This window comes from Elephas maximus, chromosome 15 (genome assembly GCF_024166365.1).
Source record: "Elephas maximus indicus isolate mEleMax1 chromosome 15, mEleMax1 primary haplotype, whole genome shotgun sequence".
NCBI classification, from domain to species: domain Eukaryota; kingdom Metazoa; phylum Chordata; class Mammalia; order Proboscidea; family Elephantidae; genus Elephas; species Elephas maximus.
This window is the reverse complement of record NC_064833.1, coordinates 61,947,596-61,968,768: the sequence shown is the minus strand read 5'-3', so window position 1 is coordinate 61,968,768 and position 21,173 is coordinate 61,947,596. Positions and strand designations below refer to the sequence as shown.

Below are 21,173 nucleotides of genomic sequence, written 5' to 3'. Positions count from 1 at the left end.
AATGTTAACATAGCAATATGTAACTTCTTTTGACTTTCTATTTTATCCTCCCATCCTAAAAAGTATAGTCAGTAAGTTTCCAAATGACATCTGAAATTGCACTAAGTGAACTAACTATACAGTCCAGAGAATTCTTAGTCTGAGGGAAACTGGTTGTTCTACACATATTTATCAAGTAGCTTCTATTTGCCAGGCACTGTTCTAGGTGTTAGGGAAACCCACACTGGCCTTACATTCCAGTGGGGAGAAATAGTAGATAGATGGATAGTTGATAGAACAAATAAAATTTCTGATGATAGTAAATAAAGCAAGGCAAAGGGAATTGAGGGTTCTGGGGTGAAAGGGGATGTTTATATTGGGTGGTCAAGAAGGGCCCCTTGAATAAGAGGACATTTGGAAAGAAGAAAGAAGCATGAAGGTAGTGAGGGAGTAAGCCATGCAGCTCTTCTCTGGGGGCACAACATTCTAAGTGAAGAGAACTCTGTTGTGTGCCATCCAGTTGATTCCAACCCATAGCAACTTTATAGAACAGAGTAGAACTGCCCCATAAGGTTTCCTAGGCCAGCGTCTTTATGGGAGCAGATAGCCAGGTCTTTTCTGCAGAGTAGCTAGTAGGTTCAAACCTTCGATCTTTCGGTTAGCAGCTGAGTGCTTAACCATAGTGTCACCACGGCTCCTTAGTAAAGAGAATAGCCAGAACAAAGGGCCTGAGGTGGGAGTGTACTAGCTGTATGTGAGAAATAATAAAGAGGCCAGTGTGGCTGTAACAGAGAGAGCAAGGGAAGACTGGTAAGAATTGAGGTCAGAAGGCAGCATTTTAAGGCCTTTGACGTCAAGTAACATGGGAAGTCACTGAGGAAAATAAGGTCTTCCCAGGATTTGATGTGGGTCACTACATCCTTTTAGAGAAATATTTGCTTTAAAAAAGGGGTGAGTAGAAAAATAATGTTAGATACATAGAGAGAACAGGAAAGTGTTTTAGATTAAGGGAATGGTCTAGAACCAAGGACACACAGAGGTGAGAATGCAGGAACTGTGTTCTTGAGACAGTGGGTAGACCAGCAGGTTGGACTAGAGGATGTAGGTAGAGAGTTGGAGGATAGTGAGATGAGATTGTAGAGGGCTTTGAATGGCAAGTTAGTCACTCAGACTCAATTAGGAAAGAAATGGGGGTCACTAAAGGTTTTTAAAAAATATACGATGTACGACCTAGCCCAGTGGCTGCGAACATATAACTTTAAAAGTTATAAGCTTTTAAAAATTCTGCCTATCAAGTACATTACATTTAAATAAGTTTTAATAATTTCTTTTCCCATGATTATTAATCAAAAGAATCCATAACTTCTTATCAATATTTATGATCATAAAATAATGAACTTTTTCTCACTAAATTGACATAACTCTAACTCAAAATGAAGACAGATGTTAGATATAGATGTGAAATATGATTTCTGTTGGAACTTTTAAAACATAAAAAAGTTTATGAACCGTCCCCCACCCCCATTAGTACCTTCAAGACCTGCTCCTGAATGTTCACAGACCCCAGGTGGGAACCAGTGACCTGGGCTGGGTTGGGGACCTTCTGGATTTCTGCCTGGAAGGCCGCCACAGAGCCATCTTCACGTGGGCTTGAATACACTTGGTGGTAAATGTTTTGGCAGCTCCTCACTCCATCTGTTGACATTTTTATAGCACTGACCATCTGGTTACTAGGTTGAACAATACTCTCTCAGTATCCTTTGAAATAGAATTAATGCTCCACTGATTGCATGGTAGAAGCTTGTTATAAAGTATATCCACTGTTTTCCTGCTTTTCCTCCCTTCTTTGATTATCTCTGAGAATCAGTGTTCACCTCCATGAGACCTTGAAGCTCTTGAAATCACAGTTTCCATACTACAGTTGACTCACATGGGTGAAATGATATGAACACTTTAGCCATCCATCCATCCACCTATCCATTTATTCATTCATACAACAAACATTTATTCAGCAGTGGAGCCCTGATGGTGTAGTGGTTAAGAACTCGGCTGCTAACCAAGAGGTCAGCAGTTCAAATCCACCTGCCATTCCTTAGAAACCCTATGAGGCAGCTCTACTCTGTCCTATAGGAACCAACTCCATGGCACCTAACAATAACAACACTGAGAAGCAGCAGAGCTAAGCTGACCATATTTCCTGAATAACCCAGGAAAACCCCAGCTTACTTTTGCTGTTTTGATATCGTTATTAACGATTTCTCCTAACACTCTCATAATGTCCCAGTTTAGACAATAAACTACATGGCCATCCAGAACAGAAAACAGTGTTTAAAAGTATCTTTAAAAGCATGGTGGTTAGGAATATATGATTAAGAGAATGCCTGTGATCAAATCTTGTTTCACCACTAAACAGCTGTGTGACCTCTGCCAAATCACTTAGTCTCTCTATGTGTTATTTTACTCATCTGTAAAATGAGACTAGTAATAGGACTTAAATCATGAAGTTATTATGAGAATTAGAAGAGTTGTTTTACATCAAGATCTATAACAAGCACTCTGAAAGGGTTAGCAATTTTTGTGTAAAAAAGGCATCCAAAAAAACCTCATGATTTTATGAAGAAGTATCTCTTTACTGCAAATACTGAAATGTTACCTCAATATACTTTGCAAATATCTTGAAATATTATAAAATATTCTTCTATCAAAATTACAAGAAATGATAGTTTGCTAGGTAACAGATAATACAAACCAGAAAAAACTAAACCCGTTGCCGTCGAGTCGATTCTGACTCATAGCAACCCTATAAGACAGAGTAGAACTGCCCCATGAGGTTTCCAAGGAGCAGCTGGTGCATTGGTACTGCTGACCTTTTGGTTAGCAGCCATAGCTTGCCATAGCTCTTAACGACTGCACCACCAGGGCTCCAATAGATAATATCCAAAATCAAACCAAATCTGCTGCCGTCGAGTCGATTCCAACTCATAGCAGCCCTATAGGACAGAATAGAATTATAGGTTTTCCAAGGAGCACCTGGTAGATCTGTACTGCTTACATTTTGGTTAGTAGCTGTAGTTCTTAACCACTACACCCCCAGGGTTTCCTAATAGATAATATAGGACATATAAATAGGTCAGCCCAACCAGAATTAATAGTACAAAAAATGATGACAGCTTAAGGATCTTGATGACATTTATAAAATCATACCCTAAAATTTGTTAAATTAAAAAACACCTAACTCAAACCAGCCCAGTGAGATTTAATTGGCATACTGGCATTACCGGCAGAATCAACTCCAAAATCACCTAACCTTTGAAAGAAAATTGTGCTGTTTATTTTTAATACAATGGTGTAAAAATGAATTCTTAGCCACTGAACCTAATAGACTTTGCTTTTCCATGTGCTGGCATCTCACATCACCAATGACAACCCATGTCAAATCCAGGATGCTGGTTGTGGGGAGGAGTTGTTTGCATAGCAATGGATTATGTAACACCTTGCTGGCTTATTCACAATTGGACATGCAAGAATCATTTTGCTCTTTAGAGAATGTGTCACGTGGACGACAGAATCCTCCCGTGTACTAGCCCTCAGTGAATAGCATCGTCATGATTCTTTTCCTCGTACTTAACCGTAGTAGCCCCATTACAGACTTTAGTAGAGGGGCTCGTTCTAAAGGTCTTTGGCTTAGTTGGCATTTAAATTTTTTGTACTTCCAGCTTTTTGACACAATTGAATATAGCACCCTTTTACTTTAGATAATTATATTTAATTGCCATATTTTTCCAAAGCATTATTTGTGACTTTAGCTGGGTTAATAATACTTTTTTAATTATCAAAAGTAAAGCTGGTGCTTATTTCATTTACATCATTTCATTTACTATTGTAAAGGGACCTCAGTACCAGATTTAGCGCCTGATAAATGGTTCAGTATGGCACTTAACATACCTTCTAAATGATGGCAAGAGAAAAGAAAATAAAGTGGTAGAAATGTGTTTAATTCAGAAACAAGTGGAGGGGTAGTGGTATCTAAAATGTGGCTTTAAATCTCATGTGTGTACATAAAGTAGAATGAGTTTTATATACCACTTAACTCAAATTTATCTTCCATTTCATTTCTACAGTAATTAAACTATTATACTCAGTAATAGAACAAACGGTAGTAAACCTCTTCAGAAAATGCTAAAGTGTTCCTAAATGTGTAATAACTTTTCTCTCTTGTCTCATTATTTTCTCCTTCCCGTATCGCTCATGTAATTATTTCAGCGAAATTAAGTCCAGTGTGAGATTTATGCCTCGACAAGGCTTTCACCAATAATTTGCCCTTGTTTCTGCACTAGCGAGATGGAGAAGGTTCCTTGGCCTCCCAGAATGTCACGATGAGTGTCTCAGATCTAGAAATATTTAGCCTTGACATTTGTATTATATCAGCTGATAATTATCTTGCCCTGATTTTCCATTTCAGTATTTTAATGACCTTCTATGTTTTTTTTTTTTTTTCTATGTTAGGTACGTGCTCTTCAGAAATGTTCCTTCCAAGGTCAGATACGTTTCCCTTGAACAATTTATTTTTAATAACTTCTCAGCAAATCCACTTCTCCTGCTTCCCTGTCCGACCCCGTTCCGCAGGACTTTGTGGTTAGCAGCAGACTCCCACTCGATCAAGTTCCGTACTGCCTTGTGTTTCTGTTTCACCCCATTAACTATGCTAAAGAAATGCACTTGAGACCTATGCTATATAATCTCATTGAACCCCAGTGATGGCAAAAGTATTAACCCCATTCAGTGAAGCACGGCAGACTGAGCCAAATGCTGCACGCCAGTAAATGCAATAGGCGTCTTTCCATTACTCATAATGGGAGCTGTGGGAGCATTTGTGCATACAGACCAAATGTGTCTCACCAAGGCAAGAAATTTGAAAAGATACGGGTTGTTAGGTTACCCTTTTAATTCCAAGGTGTTCCTTTCTGGCTCTTTCACCGTGGAAAATTAAGAATTCAAATATGAACATCAAGTCAGAACTCAGTTTAACAGAATGCCAAAGTTAATCTGAACATCTGAAAATTAAAGGTTAGGCCGTTGAGCTGGCCTCTTGGGAACGATCTGTGAACTGATACAGTGGGAAGAGCAGAGGACACATGGCTTTGCCAGGGAGCCCACCTCCAAAGCACCAAGGCTCCCCTACACTCAACAAAGCAGGACTCAAACCCAGGTTTTCTGCGTACAGGTTGGGGCTTATTTCACTGTGCCACATGAGTTCTATAAAAGGGCCACTTGAAACGAACGGCCGTAAACAATCTAGATGGATCCTTACCGGGGCAGAATTAGAAACACTTAGGAGAGGGAAGGGGAGAAAGTGCTAACACACTGAGCAGAAATCTCACACCTGTCCTGGGCGCTGTGAATGTTTAATGCCCTTGCTGCTAACAGAAAGGTTAATGGTTTGAGTCTACCCAGAGGCACCCTGTAATAAAGGACTGGTGATCTACTTCTAAAAAATCAACTACTGAATACCTTGTGGGGCACAGTTTTCCTCTGACACACAAGGGGTCGCCATGAGTCAGAGTCAACTCCATGACAACTGGTTTTTATTACCTGAATTTAGTGGCTGCGACTTACGGGCATGTGTCGTACAGAGGAACATGAGCTGTGTGCTAAGGTGGCAAAACAATTTTAAAGCACTGCTGTAGAGAATTTTGGAGATGTTACATTTTGTTTTGCTTTATTTTGATTTGTTTTCTGAAGCCGTCCCATGGGTTTATGTCCATAACAAGAGAAACCTAGAGCTCCATTTAATCCCTAATTCTTGTTTAGTGATAAGCAGGCTTCTCCCTGCAGAAGGTTTTCCGGACTGGAGGTTATACAGATTGAGATTCGACTTTCTGAAATGAACTATCAAAGTCGTTTCCTCTTATTTATTTATTTATTTATCTATCTGTTTGTTTACTTTGTGGTGTTTACAGCCCATTCACTGGACATGTGTGGGGTAGAATGAGAGAGTTAGGGAGGGACTCAGACATCAGCCATGAGGGCCCATGAGTCCACTAACTGTCCACAGGTAAGGGAGTTTGAACAAATACTATGGACATATGAGACAGCTAAAATCTTATATTTGAGTTTAGCTGTGTCAGTAGATCCCAACTGACATCATCTCCTAGAGTTTCTCTTTAAATAATAATAGCTACCATTTTTTTACCATTTACTCAATACTCACTCCATGTTAGATAACAGTGCTGAATACCTTGCAAGTATTATTTCATTTGATCCTGACAAATAACCCTATGAGATCGGTACCATCCAAAACATAATTCCATGAAGACTTTTCCCAGAGAAACTTTAAACGTGCACACACTTTTAGTCAGTCTCTCTCTGGCTCACTTTCTCACACACACACTCAGTAGTCTTGATTACAGAAAATAAGCAAAATCTATCTAGGATGGTTTATCAACAGTCCCATCTAGAGGCAGGAGGATGAACTAGCTAGAAAATATTTCATTCATGTTTCTTCCAGAAAGGCTCTATTTGGTTTGGAACATATTTTATGATAATATTTTATCCTTATTTATATTAGTTTTTCTGAAAGCTAAAACCTAGCAGAAATGTGATAGGTCCACTAAAGATGCCAATGGAAGCATTGTAGGGTTAATACAAGAAATGGGACTGGCTCCCAGGATTTTCTGTCTAATCTCCAGTGAACCAGTAGACCTGTTCCTGACAAACTTCCTTATAAACATATCGACAAAATCTGTTGAAGCTGTTGGATTTTACCATTCCTGTAGCATTTATCTGATGATAAGTCTCTTGCCTTGTCAGACCCCATGTTGTTCATACATCAGGGTCTCTGCAGTAAGACCCCACCACCACGACCATCAACTAAAATGTTTTCCTATTAATGCTTTCAAAAATAAGCAATGCTTAACAGGCCACAGAATTTTTTTTTTTTTTTAATCTACCATTGTTTAGATACTTATATTTACAACTACTCCTTTGAAGGCTGAACTCAGAGCATCAGTTAATCCTAAAGAGTTGCCCAGGAACAATGAGTGCATGATAATTTAATCTCAAACCTCGGTAGGTCAGTACTGGGTAAGACATCTCTCTGCTGCATATTGTGGAGGAGAAAATGACTGCTCAAAGAAGTTAAATAGCACATCTAGGATCACCAGCAGAGCTAACACAGGCTTGACACCAAAGCCCATGCCAGTGTGTTTTTCAAAAGGTAGGCTTCGAACCACCTGCGTTAGAATCACTGGGGCTGCTTGTGAAAAACACAGATTCCTGGGCCTCACCAACGAATGGGCCACAGAACCTGTGGGGGTGGAGACCAGACATCTGCTTTTCTATCGAGCTCCCCGGTGATGGTTAGCATACACCGTACAAAGCCATATGGTCTCCTGATGCTGCAGGAGAATAATAGTGCGCTGAGTGTGGGAGTGTTGGGGGAGGGGGTGAGTCTGGCTCTGATGTTTCTGCTCTAACCACTGAGAAACCACAGGGTTTCAGTGGTTACCCAGGTGACCTCAGCATGGTCAGGAGAATGATCAGAACAAGGACTTTGTCCTGTCTGTGGCCAAGTGAACATTAAGTTTGTCCTGTTCTCAGGTCTCCAAAGAGAATTTGACTCATGAGAAGAAAAGGGGAGTGGAATAAAAGGACGTAATGAATTGGCTGATGATTTGATTGGCAACATTTGAAATCTCATGGTAGGGTGCAGCCTACAGATAAGAAAACGTGACAAGAACTAGACAGAACTCACCCCAGTCCTTGCCCGTTTTCCCGAGGCTTCCATGGAATGTTACCATCCAGTGATTAATTACAGCATTTCATGTGGCATAAATGCTGGGCAGCAACTTAAAAAAAATACTCCTCAATGAGGGTTAAATGCTGCTTCTTCTAAAACAGTCTGTCCAAAATAAAATTCGCAGCTGAAAATTCAGCTAACCACATTTCCCAACTAACCACATTCTATGGAAAACTCTAAGCCATGCAGATGAGTACAGAATTGACAATGGTGCTCACGGCCAGAAGTAATTTTCATTCGAATAGAACTCAATTTGAAATTAACCAAAAACCAAAACCAAACTGATTGCTACTGAGTCAGCTCCAAATCATAGCTACCCTGTAGGACAAAATAGGACTGCCTCATAAACCTTCTCCAAGGCTATAAATCTTTATGAAAGCAGACTGCCATATCTTTCTCCCAAGGAACAGCTGGTGGGTTCTAACCGCCAACCTTTCATCAGCAGCCAAGCACTTAACCACTGTACCACCAGGGTTCCTAAAAGTAGCGGGCCATTATTCTGCCAGATTTGCATTTGGGTGATTATAAGATGTTTTTCTTCTCCAGTCTCAGGAGGCCCAGGTGCTGAAACAATTGGCAGAGAAGAGGGAACATGAGCGAGAAGTCCTTCAGAAGGCTCTGGAGGAGAACAACAACTTCAGCAAAATGGCGGAGGAAAAGCTGATCCTGAAAATGGAACAAATTAAGGAAAACCGTGAGGCTAATCTAGCTGCTATTATTGAACGTCTCCAGGAAAAGGTAACCACAGTAGAGTCTTGAGCAGATGGGTGTGTTCATATGCAACCCTGTCTGGGTGATCTCTCATATGCCCGGGCATTTTTTTTTTTTACTGCAGAGGCAGAGGTCAGCTAACCCCCATGGGTGGGTCTCACGGGGGTTGGTGGGGAGGGGTAACAACATGGTAGAGAAGTAGGAATCCAACATTTAAGCTGAAATTTTGTCAAATTCTCCAGTGGCAAATGGATTCAGAGAGGTTGATTTATGCTTTTCAAATATATAAAAGACTTTTATATAAACTTTAAGGACCAACTTGTTATTTAAATTGGAAATGTATTTGTCAGAAAAGACCAGAATATTTATGCTTACTGGTAAGCCCATTCTCTCCATTTAGGAAAACTAATCCCCCCCCAAAAAAACCCAAACCCATCGCCATCGAGCCAAATTCCAACTCATAGTGACCCTATAGGACAGAGTATAGCACTGCCCCATAGGGCTTCCAAGGTTGAAATCTTTACAGAAATAGACTATCACATCCTTCCCCTGTGGAGCAGCTGGTGGGTTCAAATCGCCAACCTTTCAGTTAGCAACTGAGCTCTTAACCAGTGCGCCACCAGGGCTCTTTTCTATAAACTAAACTAGGGTATAATAATAATCTTGCGTGGAATCAAAGAAAGGGGAGCTAGTTCTGATATCTTCGTGTATTTATCTTCATCAACCTCAACATAGACTCATTCCCATGAGTCAGGATGAGCAGTGCTAGAGTTCTCTGGAAAATATCCTCTTTCTGCTTTGTAAGCCCTATACAGTCTGTCCCCCTCAAAAAAATATTCACTTATAAAAAGTGCAGCATAGATAAGAGTAGTTTAGCTTTGTCTGTGTGCATTAGGCACTGGAGATCCAGAGACAGAACCGTCCCTGTCATCAGGGTACTGAGACTTTAGACAACATCAGTCCCCCTTTTCTGAGTATTTCTTAGGAACTCCCTGTTTTCTGTTAGAGTTGGTTCAGGCAGCCTTATCCTGAATTACTGGAAATACTTTATTTTCACACCCATTCTCTGATTACAAATATCAGACTAAAACTAAAAAAACTAAACCCATTGCCATTGAGTCTATTCCAACTCATAGCAACCCTATAGGACAGAGTAGAACTTCCCCATCGGGTTTCCAAGGAGCAGCTGGTAGACTCGAACTGCCGACCTTTTGGTTAGCAGCCGAATGCTTAACCACTGCACCACCAGGGCCCCAATATCAGGCTAGACCTCCCCAAAAAAGGTACACAAGAAAAAAAATACCAAACCTAAAACAATATAATAAACCCGGAAATTTTTCATGGGCATTTGTGCTCTTGAGACATTTCCAAAAGCATCACTGGGGAAAGTTGTGTGGGTTCAGACACAGCAGTATGACATCGAGGCTCTCAGAGGTGTGAAGAGAAGCACTTAGTCACTTGGCAGGAGCTGGAATAGCCACTGGACACTTTATCAAAACCTTAAAGATGAGATTAAATTTATTTATAAGCTAGTGTTTTCATACTCCCAGAGCTACGTCACTGTGTTTCACCTAAATGAATCAGATCAGGATTGGAGGATGCAGCAGAATTCAGCTCTCTGCAGGTTGCATATGACGATACAATAACAAGGGCTTTGTTGAGATGCAGCAGAGCAAAGTTCCATTGACTAAAATGTGCTCCCCTGGTCAGTCAGTCTTCGTTCCTTTGCCTTCAGTTCACACATTTCTAGAAGACTGAGGAGATGTTGGAGGTGTGGTGGCGTACTGGTTAAGAGCTTGGCTGCTAACCAAACCGTTGGCAGTTTGAGTCTACCAGCCGCTCCTTGGAAACCCTATGGGGCAGTTCTTCTCTGTCCTATAGGGTCACTATGAGTTGGAATCAACTTGATGGCAGCAGGTTTGGTTTTTTGGTTTTGAGGAGGTGTTGTTCCCTGCTTGACAAGTGCTGGTACCAGGGATGGCACAGAACTGCTGTGTACCGTTTGAGATAATTATGACTTGACCTCTGTCTTACACCCGAGGCCCAAAAAATCACACGGAGTTGCTAGGAGTGGGCCATGCTAATCTTATCTCAGGATTCTCAATTAGAGTTTCAATATCCAGTGCAAGATTTAGATCTTTGGCAGCAAGGGAACATTAATGTTTTTAAAATTACACATACAAAAACACACATACAGCATATCCCTCTTGATTTCAGTTGTAAAACAGTTCAATAAATTTCACGCCTTTAGCTAGTATTTCTAGAAGTGTTGGCCTTTAATAAGCAACTTTTTTTCTCTATGTGCTTTTTTTTATATTCATTCACCCACCACCATCTTATTTTTGTACTCTTCCCAACTCCCACCCAGATTTAGCTTCCACAGACAGAATATATATACATAGATTTCCCAAAACTGTGGTGTGCTGATTCCTTGACACACACTTTTCCTGAAAATAAATTAACCTGTGGGGTGTTTAAAATTCCTAACACCAAGCTGCAGAATCTCAAGGGGTAGGATCCAGACATCCATATATTTTTAAAACTCTCCAGATATTTCCGATATGTAGCCAGGCTTGAGAATCAGTGTTTTGTAGCCTGTTCTGATTTAAATATCAGCTGACAGTATTCTGTCTTGTGTTAAATGATGCAGCTGAGATTATTTCTAGGGCCGTGTTTTCCCTGGTGTTCCACAGCTGGGGAGACACTTATCAAATCTAATCGCATCTTCAGCTAATGTCAGCCAAGATCTATTATCTCCTCAATAAGGTGGAATTCTGCCTTCTGAGGGAGTATGAAGTTCACTTCCATTTGGTTTATTTTAAATATGTTATAGATTTGGTAGAAATGTTTTGTTTGCATACTGTTTATGTGTACCAAAATTACTTTGCTTTTTCCTGAAATATGACAAAGTGCATTCCTATGATCATTATCTAGTAGTTGAATCAATTTCTAGTGCTTGAATGAAATTACTGTTTAGAAATTAGAAATTGAAGAGAGAATCAATAATAATAGTAAGGCTGAAAATGCATGAAACTGCCAGTATAACAAACTCTTCTGGAATCTTCTACATCGAATGGTGATTACCACTGAAATGACACCTACCAGTGAATTAATCATTCAATGAGTATTTATTGAGTACTTTCTATATGCTTAAGAGACTGGAAGGGGATGTGACATCAAAAGGCATTTACGATCTCTTTCCCAATGCTTACAATATAAAATCCAGCCACAAATAACATGGCATCAACAACTAGAGAATAAGACAACATTTATTATGATCCAATACAGGCAGTAAGTGCAAAGGCACTAAAGAATGTCAGTAGAACTAAGTCCATACCAATGCGAGCACATTAAGTGCTGACCACTTTGACGGCCCTCACAAGACCTATCAATTAGGCAAGAAATGTGATACAATGCCACATGAGTTTTTGCAGCTATTGGCCTACCATCCAGCCTCAGTTCCTCATCTCCTTAATCAGAGGTTTGAGTCATTAGAGCATATCCTCACCGTGGTCCTTGGTGTCAATTCCCAGGAACCCCTTGGAGTCTCAGCCATGTTAGCTCCAGCTTTTAGCTCAAGCTGATGGCCTAAAGCAAAAGTGACTCTGGCTGTACTTTAGAAGCTACTGAGGAGCTTTTTAAAATAAGAGATTCTGATTTCATTGTCTGGATGGGACGCAGAAATCAGTATTATTTTTGAAACTCACCAGAAGAAACTAATATTTAGCCAGTGTTGAGAACCAGAGTTGAGTATACCTTGTTAAGTAGCCAGAAATTATATTTAAGTATTTACCATCATTGTTCCAGAAAAGTGCCTTTCCTTACTCCAAATACAAATGTTATACTCTTTCATTATCTCAATTTCCTATTTCCTTAGCACCTCATCCCAACACTTGAGCTCATTATATTGAAAAGAATCAAGTGTGGACAGAGGTGTGGGAGGAGGGTCACAAAGACCTGCTTTAGGCTGATCTATTCGTCAGTCAAGTTGAGTGACAGAAATAGTCACGCCCAGGACTCAGAACTGCAACCTGTGGATTATGACTGACACTTTTGCATCCTGCTCTAGTGAACTTAAATTTCTTCTTAGCCTTGAAACGATGTAATAAATAGAAAGCAAGAGAGGGAAAGGTGGGAAGGGGAAGAGAGAGGAAAATAGCTGTTCTTGCCATGCAGGAAAAATTGGACACTTTCTCCCCTAGCATGTCCCTTCCTCCTCCACCTCCTGCATAAAATTCACCCCCTGGCCCTTTTAGGAAGCCTAAGTAGTAGCAGCTCTCTTACCACACCCAACCCGGAAATGGTAAAGAGATCGCTGATTAAAATCTTAGAAAATCAGTTAATGAAGTATAATAATTTTTAAAATATATACATTCATTAAACATGTAATTTTAACTTCAAATATATAAATGTACATTCATGTGGTAATTTTTTTATGAAGGCCAAGGCCTTTTTGAGAAACAGATCAGTTAATTGGGATTCTAATGTCTTTTTTTCTTGCATTATCCACACCAGTATCATATTGGCTGTGATTTATAGTTTCAGTTTCTTTACAATTCAGTAAGAACTACAGACATCAACAAAATAATTTGGATATAGAATTTTTATAAGTTTTCCCTAGCTAAGTTGATCCACCAATGTCTCACTTTCCCAAGTATTTCCAAACCTTTCTCTAAACCAGATGCCGTGGAGTCAGTTCCAACTCATGTATTCCAGAGTTGAACTTGAACTTCATAGGGTTTTCAGTGGCTGATTTTTCAAAAGTAGATCACCAGGCCTTTCTTCCAAGGCACCTCTGGGTGGACTTAAACCTTTAACCTTTCGGTTAGCAGCTGAGCATGTTATAACTGCTTGCACTACACAGGGACTCCCCTTTCTCTCTACCCTCACATTTTTCCATTTATATAATATTTAACAAATAACCTAGTTAAATTTTCAACCATAACTAGCCAAATATGTTGAAAATACCACTGACTTATCAAGCATGTAACTCAGCCAGGAAGAGGGTAAGGAGAAGTATGTGGACCTACTGGGAAGAGCTTGGTAGCCTCAAGAACTCACGATTTCGAAGGCATAGTCAGTAGGTTTTACTGAGAGTGCAGAGGGTTGATTAATGAAGTAAGTCATTTAAGAGAACTTCTGAACCTTGCAGAATTCTCTACCTAATCCAGATTGTATCATGTCTTCTTGCTTTTATAACCTTGACTGCATTACCCACTAATCAATGCCAGCATTGCCCAACTCATAATATTGTAATAAATACTGAAGTAGCTTTCAGTGGTGTTCAGGAGTGAGATAAGCAAGAAACCCAGACAGCCTTGACAACTGCTTTACCCTATCCAACCACAAAGTATAGTATTTAGTAAATAAAAGTGTAATTGGTAAGTTTACCTCTAATAATACAGAAAATGCCAAGTGAAAACATTATAGCCATTATTTTAGTAATAATAACAAAAGCCAGTTACCATCGAGCCGACTCTGCCTCGGGGGAACCCGTGTGCGTCAGTGTAGAAGTCTGCTCCATATGATTTTCAGTGCTGATTTTTAAGAAGTAGATGGCCAGACCTTTCTTCTGAGGTGCCTCTGGGTAGACTTGAACCTCTAACCCTTCAGTTAGCAGCCAAGTGTGTTAACCATTTGTACCACCCAGGGACTCCTTAGTGATAATAGCATCACATGCGATGCAGTTTAAATTAATAAAAATATATTTTCTTAAGGGAATAAGATTCAGTGGTTACTTTCCTCAGATGACTTTGATGATATGTAACTATTCAGCTGGATTTCAATTCACATCTATTTTAACCTTTCCTTCTCTTATGTGATTATTTGTTTTTCTTGTCATTCATGAATGTCCTTTGTGTAAGTACTTACTACTGAACATGTCTAGTGAATGAATAATGAAAGAGAGAAGGAGGTTAAAACTAGCATTTATCGAATGCTTGCCATGGACCAGGCATTTTGCATGTACCATCACACTTAATCCAAACAACAACCCTAAAAGGAGATACTGTTATTATCCCCATTTCACATCTAAGGAACCTGGTCCTTAGAGAGGTTAAGCCATTTGGCCAAGATCACAAAGCTAAGTAGGCTGTAGAGTCAAAATTTGAACCCAAGTCTCTTTAACACCAAGCATTTATACTAAGTTTGCACACTAAGCTATGCGACAATACTTTGTCAGTCAACAAACATTGCAGCCATGGGAAGAGCATTGGAAGTTGTGGCTGACCATGACCACTGTCACCTTGAAGTCTGAAAATGTGCTTTCTTGGCCCTGGCTACTCACTCCTGACCCCCATTTGTAGTATAACCAAAAACCAAAACCAAACCCATTGCCATCAAGCTGATTCTGACTCATAGTGACCTATAGGACATAGTAGAACTCCCCCATAGGGTTTCTAAGGAGCACGTGGTGGATTCAAACTGCCGACCCTTTAGTTAGCGGCCGTAGCTCTCAACCACTATGCCTCCAGGGTTTCCCAGTGCATAGTCGTTAGTAAAAAGAAGGGTTTCTGATGATGTTCACCTCAACTTGCATTTACACAGACTCATGTAACAGAATTTCATAGAAGGAATTGGTGTCCTAGTTCATCTAGTTCAAGCCCCTTGTTTACATTTGATACCTAGTGAATTTGAGGGCACTTCAAAAGTAAAGGAAAAAGAAAAGACTTCATATTTCTTGGCTTCCAACACAGAAATCTCCCTACTAAGTCACAACTTCTTGTTGTTGGATGTGTTGAATCAGTTTCAACCAGTAGAAACCTCGTGTGACAGGGGCAAACTGCCCCATAGAATTTTCTTGGCTTTAATCTTTACAGGAGCAGATCACCAGGTCTTTCTCCTTTGGAGCGGCTAGGTGGGTTCGAACCACCAGTCTTTCAGTTAGCGGCCAATTGCTTTAATAACAGTTGCACCACCAGGGCTCCTTCACCCTTTCTTAGAGAACCAGAATTTTGTCTAAAACCACCTTGAATACATATTGTCATATCCAAGCAAATGTTGCATATACTGTTTATTACACTTGGCTTTTTCATTATATTGATGGGAGGTAGAGGGTAAGCTGCAGAACATACTGTAATTCTAGCCCAGTGCCTCTGACGGTGCCGGGAAACTATTAGGAGCTCAACAGAGAAATGAGTATTATCAAAGAATAGCCTTGACTTCTTGATGAGATTTCTCAGACCATCACAACCGTCGTAGTAACCTCCGTATTCAAGATCTTCTGATAATTGCAAACAGTTTGCTGATAAGAAAAGCAGTGTTGAAAATTACATGCTTCTTGCTTGTCTGCCTTTGATTCTCCAACATTTTGATATAAAGTCACATTACAGTTTCATCAGCACATATTTGATTATTTGAATGTAAAATTTTCCAATAATAGATGTTCTAAATGCCTGAAAGCAAACAATATTTTTCCCAAAAACTAAGAATAAGTCATTTAAATTTCCTTTTGCTAACATTGCTACTTCAAGCTCACAGATTATATCTTTTCTTTCCTTGTGGAAAACTCCATTTATTTATAACTAATTTGGAGTTCAATAGAAAGTGTACCGCAAAACTGTCAGAAATCACTCAAGCAGCCTAGTAATACTAACAACAGTGTTTCCTGTTATAAATTCGAGTTTATATGAATCTTTAGACTTGAGGTGCTGTTTTTTCCCTAGCACCGTGACAGTCTGGGCTTTTTCTCACTTTTCAACAGAGCTCCACTCTCAGTAATTAGTTTCTTTCTGTCTGAGAAAAAGATTTCTCTGCATCTTTTTCCTTATAATAGCAGAATAAAAAGAGAGGAAGCAGCTGCATCCATGCTAATTTCCCCTGCCATTCCCAAACAGAACGTGATTTCTCTCTCTACACATGTCTTTTTTTCCTCTCTTCAGGGCTTCCGAACATATACAAAAAGCTCATTTAAACCAATTAAAGAAAATTACTTGTAAATTCTTTGATCGGAGTCAACTTCCTCTTTACTCCAATTCTGTATCTTAGAAGGAAGTGTAGAGAAGGATATGCCTTTTTTCTCAAAGCCTACATTTGAAAAGACACATTTTTCACACAACTGGAAAATTTTCTCCTCGCATTAACATTGAGATTATACAGCAATGATTAAAAGGGTGGGTTGTGGAGCCAGGTTCTTTGAGTTTGAATTCCAGCTCTGCCATTTGTTAGTTATGTGATCTTACACACGTTCATTAGCTTTCTGTGTTTTGCCTCAGTTTCTTCGTCTGTAAAATGGGGATGATAACAGAGCCTTCACCATAGGACTGTTGTGAGGATTAAAATAATTAATAAAGAGAACATCTGTATTTATGCATGTCTGATACATTCTAAGTGCCTAATAAATGCTCCGCATTATAAAAATGGGGCAAATCTGCAAGAGACCTCTTTAAAGTGTTGAAAAGCAAAGATGTCACTTTGAGGACTAAGGTGCACCTGACCCAAGCCATGGTATTTTTAATCACCTCATATGCATGTGAAAGCTGGACAATGAATAAGGAAGGCTGAAGAAAATTTGATGCTTTTGAATTATAGTACTGGCGAAGAATATTGAATATACCATGGACTGCTCGAATAACAAACAAGTATGTCTTGGAAATACAGCCAGAATGCTTGTTGGAAGTGAGCATGGTGACACTTAGTGTCATGTACTGTGAACATGTTATCAGGAGGGATCCGTCCCTGGAGAAGGACATCGTGCTTGGTAAGATAGAGGGCCAGCAAAAAACAGGAGGACTGTCAACGAGATGGACTGACACAGTAATTTAACAACGGGCTCAAGTATAACAATGATTTTAAGGATGGTGCAGGACTAGGCAGTGTTTCGTTCTGTTGTACGTAGGGTCGCTATGCATCAGAACTGACTCGACAGCACCTACCAACAAACAACAACAAATTATAAAGAGCTCTGTAAGCAGAGACTCCCTGAGATTAATAGGATTTATTTATAGATGGTCAAAGTCATTGCCCCTGAACTAAGACTCTTAAGATACCTAGGAAATTTCTGGAGCTTCAGGGGAAAAAAAAAGCAATATAAACAATATTCCGCATAGTAAAATAAACAATACTACTTATACATAACATTTTAAAATCTCCATTTCAACTTAACAAAAGTTATTCAGCACCTGTGACATGCAAGGCAATGTACTTAACAGTCATCTGATGTAGGACCTTGGACAAAAACTACTGGGTCCACCTTTCCCCCATCATTTTCCCTCCTCAGCAAGTTCAGTTCTCAAGTCAGAAGGTTAGAGCCTCAGACCCTCGTGTAAGTAAATATCCAGCAGTTCCCTGCTATGTGCACAGCCCTGTGCTAGGCACTCACTGCAAGTAGAACAAAAGTGAAATAACACAGCCATGGCCTTCAGTGAGCTTATAGTCTAATACAGCAGATGAGACAAGAGCAGAAATGTCCATAATGCAAGTTAGAATAAAATGATTGCCACAAAAAAGATTTTTACACGGGTGTTCAAATGGAAAATGTGACTTATCTAGTTTTTTATTTCACAAAAATTTTCGTGGCGGAAGAACAATTATACAACAGAATGAAACACTGCCCGGGCCTGCACCATCTCACAATTGTTGCTATGCTTGAGCCCATGGTTGCAGCCACTGTGTCAATCCATCACACTGATGGTCTTCCTCTTTTTCGCCAACCCTCTGCTTTACCAAGCATGATGTCCTTCTCCGAGGACTAGTCCCTCCTGATAATACATCCAAAGCACGTGAGACAAAGTCTCACTGCCCTCGCTTCTAAGAGGCATTCTTGTTGTACTTCTTCCAAGACAGATTTGTTTGCTCTTCTCACAGTCCATGGTATATTCAATATTTTCGCCAACACCATAATTCAGAGGCATCAACTCTTCGGTTTTCCTTATTTGTTGCCCAGCTTTCCTGTGCATATGAGGCAATTGAAAATATTATGGCTTGGGCCAGGGGCTCCTTAGACCTCAAAGTGACATCTTTGCTTTTTAACACTTTAAAAAGTTCCTGTACAGCAAATTTGCTCAGTGCAATATGTCATTTGATTTCTTGACTGCTGCTTTCGTGGCTGTTGATTGTGGATGCAAGTAAAATGAAATCCTTGACAACTTCAATATTTTCTCCATTTATCATGATATTGCTTATTGGTCCAGTAGTGAGGATTTTTGTTTTCAACAATTCTAAAGTCCTTAAATTATTATAGAAAAGGAAAAATACCAACATTAAAACTGATAGGAAAACAGCAATGTGATATTTTATTGCTATCCTCTGGGTTTACACAGTATTATTAACATTCAAAATTCTCTTAATCGTATGACCTTTGGTCATTTACAAAAACTAAACCCATTGCCTTTGAGTCGATTCTGACTCATGATGATCTCATGTGTTTTAAATAAATACAGCATTAAATTTTTTTTTAAAGGCAATAGAAGCCTTGTAAGATCTTCTTTAATATGACACATGATACCTCTTTGATCTCATGTTTTCCTTTTTGTTCTCCCCCTCCTCTTAAATCTTTTGTATTATGGTGAATATATATATATACGTGTGTTTGTGTGTATGTATATACACATATATATACGCACACATACATATACCAAAACCCACTGCCATTGAGTTGATTTCAACTCATAGCGACCCTATAGGACAGAGTAGAACTGCCCCATAGAGTTTCCAAGGAGCTCCTGGTGGATTCGAACTGCTGACCTTTTGGTTGGCAGCCGTAGCACTTAACCACTACGCCACCATCTCAACAATTTTTACACATGCAATTCAGTGACATTAACTACATTCATCATGTTGTGCATCTATCACCGCTATTTATTTCCAAATTTTTCCATCACCCTTAACAGAAGTTCAGTGCCCCCAAGAAGTAACACCCAAGAATTGGAAGCAGGAACACAAACAAATACTTGTACACAACTGCATTGTTCACAATAGCCAAAAGGTGGAATCAACCTAAATGTCCATAAACAGATGAATGGATGTTTTCCTTTCTTATAACATGGGAAAAATTCCTAAAGGTAGAAATCAAATGCAGTTACTTCAGTCAAGCACAGGGCTTACAAAGGAATGGGCCAGCTCTCCTGGTTGTCTGCGTGACCGGACGAGGAGCCACTGTGACATGTCTCCCATTGATGTTTTCTAGGAGCGGCATGCCGCGGAGGTGCGCAGGAACAAGGAGCTCCAGGTTGAACTGTCTGGCTGAGGCGATGGAGGGTATGGCACGCCCCACATTAGTAAATCCCCCTGCCTATATTATAATGGATCATGCGATATCAGTATGGGAAATGTATGACATGGTTTAAAAAAAGAACTCATTATGAAAAAATTAAGAAAAAACAGAATCAAAAATAAAAAAAATCAACGCGGTCTCTTTGCAGAATGTTTTGCTTGATGTTTAAAAAATACCTTGGATCTTATTTTGTAAATACTTACATTTTTGTTAAAAAATACAAGTATTGCATTATGCAAGTTATTTCATAATCTTACATGTCCTGTAACAGGCTTTTGATGTCGTGTCTTTCCACTCAAATGGATTTGCTAGGTCTGTTCTTTTTGAAGCTCCCCATGTCTGACTCCACTCCCTGCCCTTTTCATTCCAACAGAACAATGAGGTCAGTAGACAGTCTATGGTGCTAGAAACCCACCATTGCCTAATGACCTGAACGGCTTTGTAATCTGAGTTTGAGCAAGACCATGCCTAGATCACAGGTATTATAACTCTACATGAACCTTCACATTTGTTTACTCATAATCTACTTACCACTTAGAAACTACAAAACCACCAAGGCTAAGAAAAACCACCAATCGTAGCATTTACTTCTGCTTCTACTGGATTATGTGCTACAAATGTGCTTTGACTTTAGAAAGGGATGGATGAGAAGACAGATCTCAACCTGGGTAGAAGCAAAAAGCTGAACCTTTGAAAGTGCTGAACATAAGACCAAACCCAAATGGTTAAAGCAGCCACAAAAATGTTCTTCATAAAGTGGGCTTAATTCTCTAGTTTAAGTTCTTTTGATGGAATGAATTAATTAATGTGTCAGGTGGCTTATTTGTGGATGCCATGATTGATGATGTTCATTTTAAGCTCTTACCTATAGTACAAGTTGATGATGCTACTGAATATTTTTCCACTTGGAAACTGTGAGCTGGTTGTTTCATTTAAACACACACGCACGCGCACAAACAAAATCAAAAGCACTGTGGACTTTCATTCAAGCTGGTCTTTCTTCCCCAGTGTGAGGCAATCCTGCCTGTTTCAAAAAATAATAATTCCATCTGTGAGGGCCGATGCAGTTAAGGGGGCTAGCAGGGCATTTGTGCCAATTAAGAGACTCACCAGATACCCACCTTAAGTACCTAGTCGCAGTTTTGAAGTCGTTTCTCCCCCAACTCCTGAAGGTTGCTGCCTGCATATTACTCTTCATTAGTGCTATTTTCCTGTATGTCATTGTGAGCAAGCTGTGATTAATAAAGAATTGGAGTTCTGTGAACTAATAAAGGTTTGGTCTCTTCTCTTGCTCCTTCATATGTCTGGCCCTAGAGTTAGCAGATTTTAAAAAGATAGCTATTGAATAAGATGATCCAAGAAGCAAAGAGACAATAGCGTTCGAAGGACACCAAGGCCTCGCTGATTTGCCTCCCTTTTGGAACGGTGGGGGCGGCATCTCTTCTCTCTCCCTTTGATAGGCCCTCACAGTGG

The 21,173-nt window shown here is 39.7% G+C and overlaps 1 protein-coding gene across 2 annotated transcripts in view; it reads left to right on the top strand.

Annotated features, from left to right (window-relative positions):
* STMN2 (stathmin 2) overlaps positions 1-20,949 on the top strand; it is a 56,650-nt gene extending 35,701 nt beyond the window's left edge. For both annotated transcript variants that reach the window (XM_049854334.1, XM_049854333.1), the window contains exons 4-5: positions 8,324-8,515; positions 19,614-20,949. In XM_049854334.1, coding sequence (XP_049710291.1) covers positions 8,324-8,515; positions 19,614-19,673 — 252 coding nt within the window. In that variant the 3' untranslated portion in view covers positions 19,674-20,949. The remainder of the gene's footprint in view (positions 1-8,323; positions 8,516-19,613) is intronic.
* The last annotated feature ends 224 nt before the right edge of the window (positions 20,950-21,173 follow it).